This window comes from Labrus mixtus, chromosome 2, assembly GCF_963584025.1.
Source record: "Labrus mixtus chromosome 2, fLabMix1.1, whole genome shotgun sequence".
Taxonomy (NCBI): Eukaryota; Metazoa; Chordata; class Actinopteri; order Labriformes; family Labridae; genus Labrus; species Labrus mixtus.
The window spans coordinates 28,531,670-28,546,164 of record NC_083613.1 but is presented as its reverse complement, the minus strand read 5'-3'; the positions used below and the strand labels follow the sequence as shown (position 1 = coordinate 28,546,164).

The following is a 14,495-nucleotide window of genomic DNA, read 5'->3' as shown; positions in this document are numbered from 1 at the left end:
TGTAAATATTTTGCCTCCAACTTCACGCTGGAGGGCAGCAGCTACACCTCCAAGCGCTCTAACTTGACCATTACCTTCATGCAAACGTCCTGTCCGGACTGCCTCTTGATGCGCTTCGTCGTTTCAGGAGAACTTCGCAACATGTACCTGTTCAGCAGGAGGAGAGAGGTGGACCAGAAAGACATGGAGGAGTTCACGGCTCAGTCGGAGTGTGTGAAAGGTCTTACACCAGCGATGATGGATCCCACCATAGAGCTGTGTCCAGACCGGCCCTCCGACCAACCGGCACTTGAAAGTCAATAAAAAACAGAGGGACAAAAGGCCTCAGGACTGTGGCTAATGATCCATGCTCCCACGTGGTTATTATAAAATATCACTGGTTGCCTTTGGTTCATAACAATCAAGACAAGTTTGGAGTTCAATGTAATGTGTCTTGTAAATCTCCTGAGCTTAGCACCTGTTTGTTTCATTCCCCACAATAAAACACGTATGAAAAAGAAAGTAAGAATGGGCTTGTGATTTATTTTTTTAAAAAGGATAATAAATGAATGCAAGCATTGTATTTGAAACCACAACATTTGAATGCTCATGCGGCAACAAGCACAAGTTTATTTATTGGGGCAGTAATGGAAATTCTCTCTGAATTGATATGAAATGCTTCCAATGTGCATGTCAGTAATTTGATCATGAACGAATAAATATCAGTTGGATTTGCTAAATGATTTTCCAGAAGGGGCATTAAACGTGTTCCTTTAATTTTTCTGCAGATTGCATCAATACACACGCTTAAAAACCGGACTCCCGCCAGCATATTTCAGTAAACCACAGCATTCATTAACAACATTCAGAATGAGCTAAGCTTTACTGTGTGTTACAAAGCAACAGATGGTGTTCATGACTCACAAGCAAAGATACAAAGTGCAAACAAAGTTCACACCAATCATTTCTGCAGAGATAATCCTGTTTAAGGTTTTCTTTTTAGTCTCATTGTTTGTTCTTTCAATATGCAAAAAGTTTACCAAAGACAGAGATATGTGACAGTGATCACCTGGCAGATTTCACAGGTTAACCTTTTTACATTTTTAGTGAACAGTATGCTTATCCAAATAACCTAAACATTCAAGTTCATCTCAGAGTAGAACAAAACACAAGTCCTCATAGTCAACTTTCAAATGTCACATATAGATAGAGCTGCAGTGCAAATAGGCTACGTAAGTTAGTGAGCGCTTAAAAACATTTTCTTCTTTCGCAATCACGGAATCCACAGGCGGATGAGAGACTCTACACTGTTCAAACAAAAAAGTCATGATAACATATAATTCTAAGTTTTACATCAAGTCTATCAAAATGTTGTGTTAACGCAATATTATATGTTTATGTCACCTCAACTAACTGAAAGTTTTCCAACTTTGAAAAGTGATTCATATTAACTTAAAAATGGCGAGCTCTATTTTCGATTGAGAGGAGTATTTCTCTTATCTTGTTGTAGCAAGGGGCTTTCGGGGATGTGGATGGAGAAGGAGACGTACCTTTGCTGGTCAGTGAGTCTGAATGTGCTCTTTTGTAATCTGGAGAGTGGCTTTCCCGGTTGTCATGGTGAGTAAAGTTACCGTGCTCGTGATGCAGAGTCTTTTGGAACAGTGGTCGAAAAAGTCGTCGAGGTCGTCAAAACAAGTCTCCGGGGGGTTCCAGGTCGGTTGAAATTGTATTCTGATTTTAGAAAAAGAAAAAGGAAATGGAGTGTGCAGAGAGAATACAGAAAAAAAATATGCTTAAAAGTCCGTTCAGAGTTGTTTGTTGTCGTCTAGCAGCTGGACGCCGCCATCATGGATCTCGCACTGTCCCCGTGAGAGTTGCGTTCACAGCGGCATCGGACTTCCTCCGACGAAAATAAACTTATCGGCCTCGACACCTGAATCGCACTGATTGAAGCTGTGCACCAAGAAGTTCAGTCTCTAGGCCAAAGCCTTGAATTCAGCCATCCGTCAGAACATCAACCTGAAAGGGAATTCAAACCCCAAACATTGACATGAGATAACTCTGTATGACCCTCAGTCCTCACTTCAACAAACAATTAAACTTAGTGAATCATTCTCCACTATCTCTGATTACTCCGTTAACTGGAACAAATCCTCCATTCTCCCATTAAATAGTAACAGCTTGGATGTGGAATCCCACCCAACACCAATCCCTTTATGCACAAGACACATTTAATATTTACGTATTAAGGTGTCCCAACGTCTGTCAGTTGATCAGTCTTATTTTCACTCCACTACTGAAATCAATAAATTAGGTTTTTCCTAGATGAACCTCCCACTATCCATTCTCGCGTGAGATTTCTCCCGAAGGCCCCTGTCTCTCTCCAGGTCCCTGAGACCGGGGGCGAGGGATCTTTCCCTCTTTCCCTCTTTCCTACCGTAAAAAGAGCAGAAAACAAAAGCAGAAAAACAGCAATTTATTCAAAAGACAAAATGGATGATTTTATTGCAGTTTTTGTGTGTACATTTATGTCTTTCACATATCCAAGACTCTAATCACTATACAACTAATAACCTAGCATTTAAAGGGTTACAATCCTGAAAATAATTGAATGTTTGGCAGTTTTGAGCATCAGAAGTTGTTTAACTTCACAGCAGAAAAATATAAATCAATATAACTTAACTAAACAACAAAAGTTCAATGTAAATAAAGCAACTTAATTCATAATAAATTCAGACTAAGAAACATGTTAAAGGCAGCACGTCCTCCCCCCTCCTCATGCAAGAACAAATGTCTCCTGGCTTTATAGACGGCCCCATTAATAAAATGGTCGCCGCTGGGTGCAGCACAATTCAAATAGTGGGTTTACACTTTTCTCTTAAAGCAAAGAAATCTAAATAAACCCTTAAATTAACCTCAGATCATTTAACTCAACTAAATGAACTTTGAATAATTAAATGACATTCTACCAGTAACTTAAACATGAAAGAAATTATTAGAAAGACACAAGCTTCTTGTTTTTATTTATTTTAGTTTTTTTTTTAGTTTTTTAATGCCTTTTATTTTAGAGACAGGACAGCGTATAGAGTCAGAGATCAAGCAGGAAGTGACATGTGGGAAAGGAGCCACAGGTCCGATTGGACCCCGGGCCCCTGACCTGGAGGACTATGGCCTCCGTACGTGGGGCACCCCAACCACTAGGCCACTGGCACCCCAAAACTTCTTAAATAAGATCAGACAGTTGATTCTCCCAATAAAACAGCACAAAAATAAAACATGCATTATACTCCGTCTTCCTAACTTTCACACATCTCCACTTAAATTCATGCTCCAATAATTGGCTTACAATTAAATATACAGTAATGTTTTTAAATTTCAATATGTCGTGTTAAAAATAAACTACTAAGTGAAACAACTGAGACCGCTCCCACTCATATTAAAAAGCATCAAAGAATAAAGATCAAATTATTCAAAGTTGAATTTGTTCAGTTAATTTTTGATTGACGTTAGTTGTTGGAAGGTTGATAATGTTAATTATAATGTTGCTGTTGTTTTGAATGCACATCTTTTTGAACATTATATTTGTACTTTTTAACTGTATTTATATATATATATATATTACACTGTTACAGTTTGCACTGTTGTTCAGAGAGAAAATATTTTTTTTGTATGTCTGGTACGTTTGGCAAAAACTGACAATAAAGACGACTTTGACTTTATCCAGATTAATTTCTTAACATTTGAAAATGACAACTCTCTAGAAATGAGACATAAGACTTATGTTTTCTTTAATAATGCAATCTTATAATGGGTGGGCAAGTGGGTTCAATATCTTTCTGTCCTGCTCACTGGATTACAGCCCAATAAGATCCCTCAGATCAGCCGGTATGGGTCTGCGGATTTAACCTAAAGTCAAGACGAAAACTGGTGATGGTGCATTTAGTCACCATGGTGCAGTTCTTGTGGAACAAGCTACCCGCTGACCTGAGGTCTGTAGAGACTTTAAGTTCTTTTAAGAGCAGTCTTAAAACATTGCTTTTTTTCTCATGACTTTGGTTGCTATTTTATCTTTGTGTGTGTGTGTGTGTGTGTGTGTGTGTGTGTGTGTGTGTGTGTGTGTGTGTGTGTGTGTGTGTACATATGGTTGGTGTTGGTCCCTGTGTGCACTCTATAGGAACAGTTGTATGTATGTGTATGTTGTATGGGATGGTTCATGCTTCTTTTACAAATGTGTTTTGTAAAGCACATGGAGTTTCTCTAATTGATTGCGATCACTGTTTGAACCACTGGCAACTGCTCTCACCTTTGCTTTGACTGCTAGTTGGTATCAGGTGAGCTCCATCCCCAGCTGCAGTAGGGAGAACACCGACCTGCAGAGCGACAGGAGAGGGAGAGAGAGAGAAAATATCTAATAACCAAAAAATAAATAACCTATTACAGTAAATACATCTCAAATGGGAGATAAACAAAGAACACTAGTTCATCAAACTTTCCGTCCTTGCACAATGACAGAATCCACATGACCATAATCAGGAATGACCCTGCACTGTGTCGAAATCCAGACTATAAAACAGGGGAGTTCTGCAAACACAGATCCACTCTCGAGCATAAAACATCTCAGAGACTGCAGAGAGAGTACTAGATATCAAAACAGAATTGGTACAAATTCAACATGTTTGCTTTGTTCCTCCTCTTTTTGGCATCTGTGAGCCACTCAGCTCCGGTGTGTGAGAAGCTGATGATGCCTTTGGAGCTGGAGCCTGGTCATTTGGAGGGCAAATGGGCTTTAGTGGCCGGGAGTCTCAACGACTCGTCATCCATGGAGGCTCTGAGGCTCAGAGACAGCATCACAATGTACTTCTCCAACTCCAGTGAAACATCGACCGTCTCTTACACCCAAATCAACCGCTTTGATGATCTATGCCAGTCCCTGCTCTACAACACCTCAGTGGAAGGCAGCACCTTCACCTTCAACGTGGGTAATCGCTTCGACCTTGCTGGGTCTTTCCTCTATACTTCCTGCCCGGACTGTGTCGTGATACGGTGGATTGTGAGGTCAAAGAGAAGGGTATCTAAGGACTTGTACCTGCTGAGTAGGAGGAGACAGGTGGAGGAGCTGGAGATGGAGGAGTTCAGGGCTCAGCTAGAGTGTTATCAGATGCCTCCACCTGTTGTGATGGATCCTTCCAAGGAGCTTTGTCCAGAAAAGATCAAGAGCACACCCACTGTACCAGCAGAAATAGCTCAGATGGAGAAGAATATGGAAGAAGTGAAGGCATGAGGGACTCTTGGACAAGGCACAGGTTCATCAGTATGGGAAATATGATATAATAAAACCGTGTTTACTTGTATGAAATTAATGCAATGAATACTTTTCAACATGATAAATAAAAAACTTGAATGCTGCCGACTGCATGATGCATCATTTCTTTAAATGTCTCTCTCGGGCAAATTTGTTAAGTGTGCTTTTTGTCTATGTTCATAAAACTCCTTTAACTTGATAAAACTATTGTGAAATCAAAAGATGTATCCATAACAGTAAATCATGAATTCATTAAGATGTGTGTGACTTACATCTAAAAGTCATGTCAAGCGGGGGGCGTATCCACAGGGTGGGGTTGAGTGACATCATAGACGGTATCAAAGTCCCTGTGACTACACCCGTTGAAAATGCTGACTCTAACTAACTTTCAATCAATCTAGAAACAGGCAAAGAAAAGCCTCCTGCCATAGCTACGAAGCGCCCACCTGCAGTCCAGCTCAGCTTCATCCCTGAATATGCACATTTGTCCATTATAATTAGCCTTAATGAAATAAAAGCAGATGGGACCTAATGGGGATTCAGTGGGTTTTGAAGCCAGCCTCAAGTAGACACTCAAGGAACTGCAATGTTTATGCACTTCATCATCGGCCTCGTTTTTTGTTTTTTTTCCAACACCAGAGGTTGCTGCTTGGTTGACAAAGAAACCCCTGAAATCTGATTGGCCAACCCAGGGGCCCCCTCATGAACTATGTTTTGTTATCTACTCATTGAGAGGTTGGGCTTTAGTTTCAAACTACATTGAAGTTTTTTCGAAACTCTATAAGTAGCTTTTTGTGGTGTTTGAATGTAGCACTTTGGTTGTATTTTTGTGACTTTTTGAATGTTTAAAAAAAGTTAAGTATGGATTACTGTATATCAATCAATCGTCATTTGGATAGCGCCAATTCCTAACGTGTTATCTCGAGACGCTTTACAAAAGAGCATATGGGATAATATGCCGGCAGGATTTCTCCTTTATATGTTGTCACTCACACATAAAACATACAGGAATGTAACAACTGTGTCATTGTGTAATCTTAAGTGGCTATTGGAGGAAGAAATGGTAAATAAATGCTTGACATGTGTTTGTGTGCTGACTACTGCATGCTACCCCTGAATCAGTCAGTGCCTCTGTTGGGCCAAACCAGTCACAAAGGTCTGGACATGCCGCTGATGTGAAGTAAAGGTAGAAGCATGAAATCTCTAATAAAATCACATTGTTTTTTTGTTGGAGATTTAGCTCAAAATAAGACAGTGCAGTGATATAATCATCCCCTCATCCCTCTGGGACATTCTCCATTCACATGCTTGGTGTAATAATTAATGTGTGTTGCTTACAAATTGGATTATCACCATACATTTCAAAAACCAAAAGCAATAGGGTGATGCTCCAGGACACGTGTTTGTGCATGCACACATGTTCACCCACGCTCACAAACATGCACACATAATTGAAAACATTCAATTAGTGAATGTGTTCTAGTGTGAGCGTGGTTTGCAAATGTGGGCGTGCAGAAAGGAGATTTAACTGAGGGTGTTAGTGATCACACGGAAGGAAAAAACAGGCAGTTTGTTGTGTGCAAAGAGACTGCTTTTGTGACCGTTAAGTGAAATAAGAAAACTGTTTTGTTTTTTTCTGGGCAATGTGAGTCAGACATTTGGAGGGCAACTACAAAGCATATTTCAAACAGGTATGTACAACTGCGTAGTTTTGTACAGTGTAATTAACTCTGCTTTTGCTGAATATGTCAAGGTATGTCAAACAACAATTACCGTTAAGGAAACTTATTCTGCTTTTTAGTTGGAAATTCTTGTACACAACAATTTTATTCCAAGCAGGTAAACAATAACTACATTAGAAAACAATAGGACTATAGAAATGGTTCTAAAGAGCCGAGCCTGCAGAGACCGATTCCCTTGTGTAACTTTTTTTTCCCCACGGTGACTAAAGCATATCAAAGCAAGTGACTGTAAAATGTGCACAGAACAATGTCAGCAACCATTAGAGAGCAACAGAATTTATCTAATTAGGGATGAGGTTGGCTGAATTTATTTAAATTCATTTGCATTTTTGACAAATGCCCTCAGATCTAAAAGAACCTCAGGACAACGCTGACCTTAAAAAGGGGGGCGCGTTTATTCGTAAGGGCCGTCACAGATGTATTTTTAATGATGATCATGATGTTGCTGTTCTTTTGATATAAAGTGAGCCCCTTTGTAGATAATGAGCAAAACATAAGTCTGTTATGTAATGGGGTTTTAATCTGCAATCTCTCGCAACCCTTCTTAACCAATGAGAGAGCTGGGGAGATTTATGCAAACTTTCTAAAAAAAAAATGAAACAAAACATGTCATATTAGATATGTGATGCCTTTAGCTTTTGGGAGAGCTTACATTCAGAGTTCAGAGTATATGAGCACACACATCACTATGTAAATGAGCAGATTGCTTAACAGCTGTACTGCTGTAGGATCATTGTATTAATGATTTAAGCTTGTTTGTTTTCAGCCGGATTTTCACAAGAACGTGTATAAATAGAACGGTTTAAGCCGAAATTTTCAAAAGATTTCTTATCAAAGTGTAAACTATTACACCAGTCCCCTTTTCACTGCAACAAAGACTCATGTTCATGCTCTGTTTCACAATAAAACCTGAAGTTGAGAACTCAACGAATGAGTGAAATATACATACATACTGTAAAGGTATAAACTCAATAAGTGAGCTGAGGTTTGGTCTCATTTTGAATAAGTAACTGTGCCAACTATCCCATTCTCCCTCCCATTCATGTCCCATGAGAAATCAGCCAGTCAGACAGCAGCCAGGATACATTTCATAAAGTCAATGGGACATGCTGAGTCCTCTCTAAAGAGCTGCCGCAGAATCAGTCAGACCATATACACAGAGCAGCCATTATACTTTAACATCATGCTCTGGTCGGAATCTGCAATGCTGGTATAGTGGCTGTGTAGGAAACCGCTTCATTTATTACTTTTCATACTAAACATGATTTTAAATTGAGTATGTTGTACAATCGTGAATCACAGGATTTATGTTACATTTGCCAGAATTTTCAAGTTTGATATGGAAGCAAACTGGTCATACTTGACTGCCCAATAATGCAATGCGGCTCTCGTACTATAATATATTTTAATATACTGTCGAATATTATTGAAATAACTATGTAGCTGTAGTAGTAATCAATGCATGTATATTGTTAAATTCTATTTCCTGACCAACAGTCGCGCTAGCTTGATGCTAGCTTAACCAACGTAGCTTGACCTGTAGTATGTCGTCACATGACCCGGGGTTTAGTATGTTGCTAACGGTATAATTACGGTACGTACAGGTTAGTATGCAGTATGCAGTATATACTTTTTGTAAAATTAGTTTGTAGTAGGCAGTATGTTAGTATGTGGGTTCTGACGCAGCCTGTCATACTGTTTGTAATTTATGCAAATGTATCTGACAATTCATCTCAATATTCTTGATTGATGAGCAACTAAAAACACTATTTTACATAAAACCGAGGAAAACCTGGATATTTCCGGGTAATTCATCTTATTTGACAGCTCCTTATCGACAGACAACTGCTGTTAGCGTTCATTCAGCCACTAGCTAATGTCACTGTTAGCAAAGATGTTGCCAAAAGATAATACAACAGTTTGGTCATACAACAAGACACAACCAGGAATTTAGCTGACGTAATGTTAGCTAGAAGTTGGATAATGCTAACATTGTTTTTTTGTTTTTTTTAATGTTGCCCTATTCCCTCCAAACACCAATGTTACCAATGTTCTTCATATTAGTCTGCCATAGAGAAATAGCTATAATTGACCAATCAGAATCAAGTATGTAACTCAGCCACGTATAGAGACATCATAACAGCATTAAATCTCCCCTCTGTGTGACATCAGAGGAAATGAGTTGAAATGAGAATACAATAAATGTGTGCCAAAGTGATGGTGGGCTGTCTGTGAGTGGTTTCACACACCAACTGTTGCTGAACGTAAACAGGGTCTGTCATAGCTCTCATGACTTGCTGTACCTTCACTGTTCTCGTCCTAATTTACCAGCATCACTTTCTGCTGCGCCTACATGCTCAACTATAATTATTTCTACAGCCCTCCGATCCCCCACATCATGTCATGCCGTCAGCCACCATTACCTGTACATGAAAAGGGAAATATTCTCTAACTATCCAACTATCTGTCTATGCAATCTGTCACAGTTCATCAGAGACTAGTCATCCCCAGGGCTGTGATCTACATTATTCTTAATGATCACAGTGCTGGATTCCAGCCACAGTGGCTTGGCATGAATCAGCGTTGGGCGGAGATGGGAGTCTGACTGCAGGCCCAGTTTAAGACAACTGGAGTTTTTTGTGTATCTTTGTGTTCATATTAAAGGATTGGAGTCGGTAGAGGAGCTGGACTCCCCTTTTCACTGCCCCCTGCTTTATTTCAGATTGTGTGTTAGTGTGTGTGGTGCTGAGCCATTTACCAAGCCTGTAAGCTGATTAAAGAAAGGTGTGTTCAGCAGAAACTCTTTTACACTGCACAATGGAGTAGAGAAGCTCCTTACAGCAAAAGCCAAACACAAAGTCATAAACAGCCTGCGTGTAATGCAATACAACAGCACCTAGTATCTGCCTGATACTTAGCCATTCATACTATAGACCTGATATTTTAATTAAATGTCCTAAAAACATTTTTGGTCTTTCTGAAGGTGTAACTGGCTCAACTCATACATCAGAGGTCTTCCTAATCTTTATTGGAGAAACATGACATGTTGTTGGTTTTGCACAAGGTAGTAGTCCTGGTCTTTAATTTTGCTGTCATTACATGCTGCCATTAGTTGACATAATCAGAAAGAAGACAACATGTTTCCATAGAAACCAGCAGAAGATAAAAAGGATGAGCATTGTTTCTGATTTAATAGGATAAAAGTCAATCCCTCCTATTCAGCATGAAAACAAAGGGAAACATTATACTTGATATTCGGGGGATATTGAGTTAAATCTGAGCCTTGGTGTTGTTTTAGATTCAGATCCAGTATCAAGGCAACAAACACAGTAAACAGCTCTGGAAAAAATACCACTCAAAATGTCATTAAATTAGCATAGATGCATGGAAGCCGTTCTCTGCGGTATATGTTGAATTTCAACACAGGCACACTCACAGGCACAAGAAGATGGAAGGTCAAAAGCCATCGAACAAAGACAAGCTCTTGCATTTTTGTGCGAAGAGAATTTGAAAGACTGGTAGAGAGCATGGCAAGACACATTAGCCCACAAAATATTGACTACTGAACTAGTATTCTGTTGTTTACATAGATATGGTCTAGTTTTCTTTGCCTTATTCGAGGCCGGTTGGTCATTTTCCACAAATAAAATGCCAAAATGAGAATATTTATTTCACATTTGGGAGAAATGTTGAATGCAATTAAACAAAAACTGTCCATTTTACTCAAACACAACCCTTTACATGGTAACACCAGAGGCAAACATATTTTAACAGTGGTGCTGTTTATTACTGCAGCTGCACATCTTCTTGATTTTGCTGCTCTTATCATGCACAAGCTACTTCACACAGTTATTGGCTAAAACATTTGTGGCAGACAAAGAAAAGAAAGCTCAAGTTAGAGCATTTCTTCTCAAACTGTGGGATGTAATCATGACATGAAATGGGAGCGTGGGTAGCCCACACAAGGGAGGGGCCAAATGGGTGTCCCTGGCCCCCCTTGAAATCTGATTGACCACCTCAGGCTCCAAGACAAATTCCTCCACTATTATTGGCAATCTGCCTGGTCAGCGACTGGATTTATGTTAAAATAAACTTTTTTTGACTGTGTTGCAACAGGCTGCTAGTAGCTGTCTTTGAAGTTCAATGCGGCACTTTTCCTTTTGTTAGAACTTTAAATTGTGGTTACTTAATTTGAGTCATACATCTTCTCTTTAAGTCCTCAAAGACCACTCTGTTGTATTACTTTCTAAAGTTAAAAAAAACCACAGGAATATGAAATCTTTTACATTCTATTATGTTAGTATTTGAAGTATGGCTAGAGGATATAGAAAGAGTTAATAATTACTTTGCTTCCTGTGCACACACACATACTCACATACTTAATAGGGAAATTAATGTTCTCAATCTTGATGGTAATTTAATACATTTGAACTTTTCCCTTTAAGTGACATTGGGTGATTGGTCGAGTAACAACATTTTTCCTCCTTCAAGGGTAGAGGGCAGGACAGAGAAAGTTTTGGAACCACTGAGTAAGAGTATAGCAAACATCGGGTTAGCACAAGTCTAGATGTGGAATACGAGAAAGGACTGTTTCAAGTTGTTTTGACAAAATGAGAATCAGTTGTTTGTGTAACTTTTGTTTATTTGGTATTTGTACCCTATAATATTTCAAAATGTACTTTAAAATGGTGATGTGATTTCCGTTCTAGATGTGGTGTTCCGACAAAGGTTGTCCAGGGTTTGGGTACAGAGATGACACTATAGCACTTAGCATTTCAAAACTGTTCCGAAGTAAATGTCACAGTTAAGAGAGTTTGATGAATCACTCTCTTATTCATGCTATAGGAAGTCTTTTCATCTGTAACTCAATAATCGGATATAAAATGTGTGGCTATGTTGGGAGTTGAATTCTCTTGATCATTCTGGTTGTTTCTCCTTTCCCCTCTTTGTTTCTCTGCTTTCACTCAGACTGCCCGCCTGGAAGTCGAAAATCGTGACTACTCCAAAAGGTTTTGAAGCAGAGAACTTATCATTATGGCAACAAAGCCTGTGGCATGCGAGGAACACGGGCCTGTAGACCTACTCGGTGATCAGGTCGATGAGACCGAGGCACAAGGTGTATTGGGTGTAAATGTAAGTGACAACCTGTCTCTTCAAGACAAAAAGGCTCCCAGGGCAGAAGAGGATTTGGTTATCCTCAAGCCTGCAGGGCACAAAGAACAGGCTGACGTTACCACATTGGAAAACCAGGAATCAACAGGAATTAGTTTGGACACCATGGATACTCAAGAAATGGCTAAACAGGAGGTTTCCCAATTTACTCCCCCTCTCACTGCTTCATCTGAGGAAGAAGTCTCGCTGAAAGCAGGATTTTCCAGCCCGGAGGGGGAGGATGCAAACTGTATCAGTGATTCAGAGATTGTTTCAGACCCGACAGAAGACCCTTTATCTCCTGATAGCCAAAATAGTCAAGAACATCAACAGACACCCCCTCTCACTGAGCCAGTTGATGAAAATATAGATTCCACATCAGAGGAAAAGCCAGATGATACAAATCCAAACTCATCACCAGATGGTTTTGACAACAATAAAGCTGAAAATAATACGCCCCAGCCCACAGCTGCTGGAATGAATTCAACCACTCATTATTCTCCCTCTGACAGAAACAACTCAGATGATGTATATACAACAAGATCTCTGCCTTCTGCTGATGAAAGTGAGGAAGAAAACGATGTGAGCAATGATATCATGTCGTGTCAGCGGCATCTGACGAAAATAGAACCCAAAAAGAAGTCTCTCCGAAAACCAAACTCTGCCGGTGTGTCAGACACAACCTTGACAATGCTTGCAGTTACCCAAGCCAAACTGAGGGAGGAGCTGTTGGTCCAGATCCGGCGTGAACTTGCCCTCAGGGGAGCAAACCAGGAAGCTGCACAACAGGTGCTCAGCCAGGCCCTTCCACCTTTGTCCACGGTTGCCATGGAGCTGCCCAATAAGGGAGGGGCAGCTTCTTCTCAGGGCTCTGGTTGTGTTGCAGCTGTGAGAGAAGGGCAGAGCAAGGCGGGGGAAAGGACAGACGGAGAAAACACGCAAACAGGTGGACAGGAAGGGAAGATAGACGGTGGACTTGATAGGAACAAAGCGGTTGGAAAGCAGCAGAGCGAAGGACTGCGTTTTTCAAGAGCAGTCCAAACACGAAAGCCTAAGCCAAAAAAATACAGATTTGTGCCTTCTAAACGCGTCAGGATGGAGAGCGACTCATGTGACGATAGCCAAAGTGACAGTGGAGTTTCAGCAGACTTCTCCCCATGCAGCACGTTGGAGGGCAAGACCACCGTCTCTCTTGGCGCTACAGCTCCCGCAATCAAAGAGACTCCCATTGAGAGGGAGATCCGACGGGCTGTGGAGCGGGAACACAGCCTGAGAAGATCCAGAGGGCTTCTGAAGAAACCAACTTTTCCAGAGTATGTAGAGATCCCCGTAAAGAAAACTGTTGCTTTTCAGCCTCAAATAACTCACCCTGAGAAGTGTCAGGGCAAAGACAGGCAGTTTGCAGGTAAGATGATGCAGCATGAGATCCACGGGGAGGTCCAGAGGGAGCAGGATCTGGTCAAGCTTGGGAAAGTTCCAGGTTTCTACCACAAAGGCACAGTCCGCCAGCTCAAAGAGAGAAAAAGGCTATTTGAGGCGTTTCAGGCACCTCCTGTCTCAACTTTACCTACTCCAATCAGGACTAGAGCCCAGTCCTGGCCTTTCTCTACTCCCAGTGACATTTCCCACCTGGTGAACCAGGACACATCCACCATAAGAGGCGCATATGTAGAGAAGAGCCCAAACTCAGCCAAAGGCGGAGGCTCCACGTCTTTGGCTCCCAGAGGACCGGGGTTCTCAGAGGGGACAGGCAGCCAGATCATCATCATAGAAAGTAACCTGAGTGCCGGGGCACAGAATCTCCACCACGTAAAACCAAAGGCAGAGGCCACCACTGCTGTCGACTTTGCAAGGCCCAATATCCCATCGCACAGGACAGACGGACACGGTGAGATTAAAGCAAGTGAGCAGAAAAAAGAGGAGCAACAGGAGGTGGATTTGACACCCAAGGAGAACCCCTTTTTCAAGTTACGCTCCTCAACAAATCTGATTATGGTGGAGCGGGACATCCAGGAGGCTCAAGAGAGGGAGAAGGAGCTTCTCCAGCAGAGGATTTGTCTGTATGGTGGTGCGGGAGGAGAGACAGGAGCCAACTTAGGAAGGAATACCAAGTTGACTCGTTCTTCCTCACTGAATAGACTTCCTGTAACTGACTCACCACGCTCATTATCCAGGCCCGTAACTGGACCCCCAGCAGGTGAGTGTAGTCGTGAGTTTTAGGGCTAGAGGTGTTTGTGTGTGTGTATGCGTGCGAGTGTGTGTGTGTGTGTGTGTGTGTGTGTGTGTGTGTGTGTGTGTGTGTGTGCAGGGTTTCACAGCGC

The 14,495-nt window shown here is 41.1% G+C and overlaps 1 protein-coding gene across 2 annotated transcripts in view; it reads left to right on the top strand.

The window, feature by feature from the left end:
- The first annotated feature begins 12,756 nt into the window (after positions 1–12,756).
- The window catches only part of misp3 (MISP family member 3), a 138,285-nt gene continuing 136,546 nt past the window's right edge, over positions 12,757–14,495 (top strand). For both annotated transcript variants that reach the window (XR_009676221.1, XM_061060497.1), the window contains exon 1: positions 12,757–14,371. Coding sequence is in view for 1 of the 2 variants with exons in the window: in XM_061060497.1 (XP_060916480.1) it covers positions 12,772–14,371 (1,600 nt within the window). In the remaining variant the exon portion in view is untranslated. The remainder of the gene's footprint in view (positions 14,372–14,495) is intronic.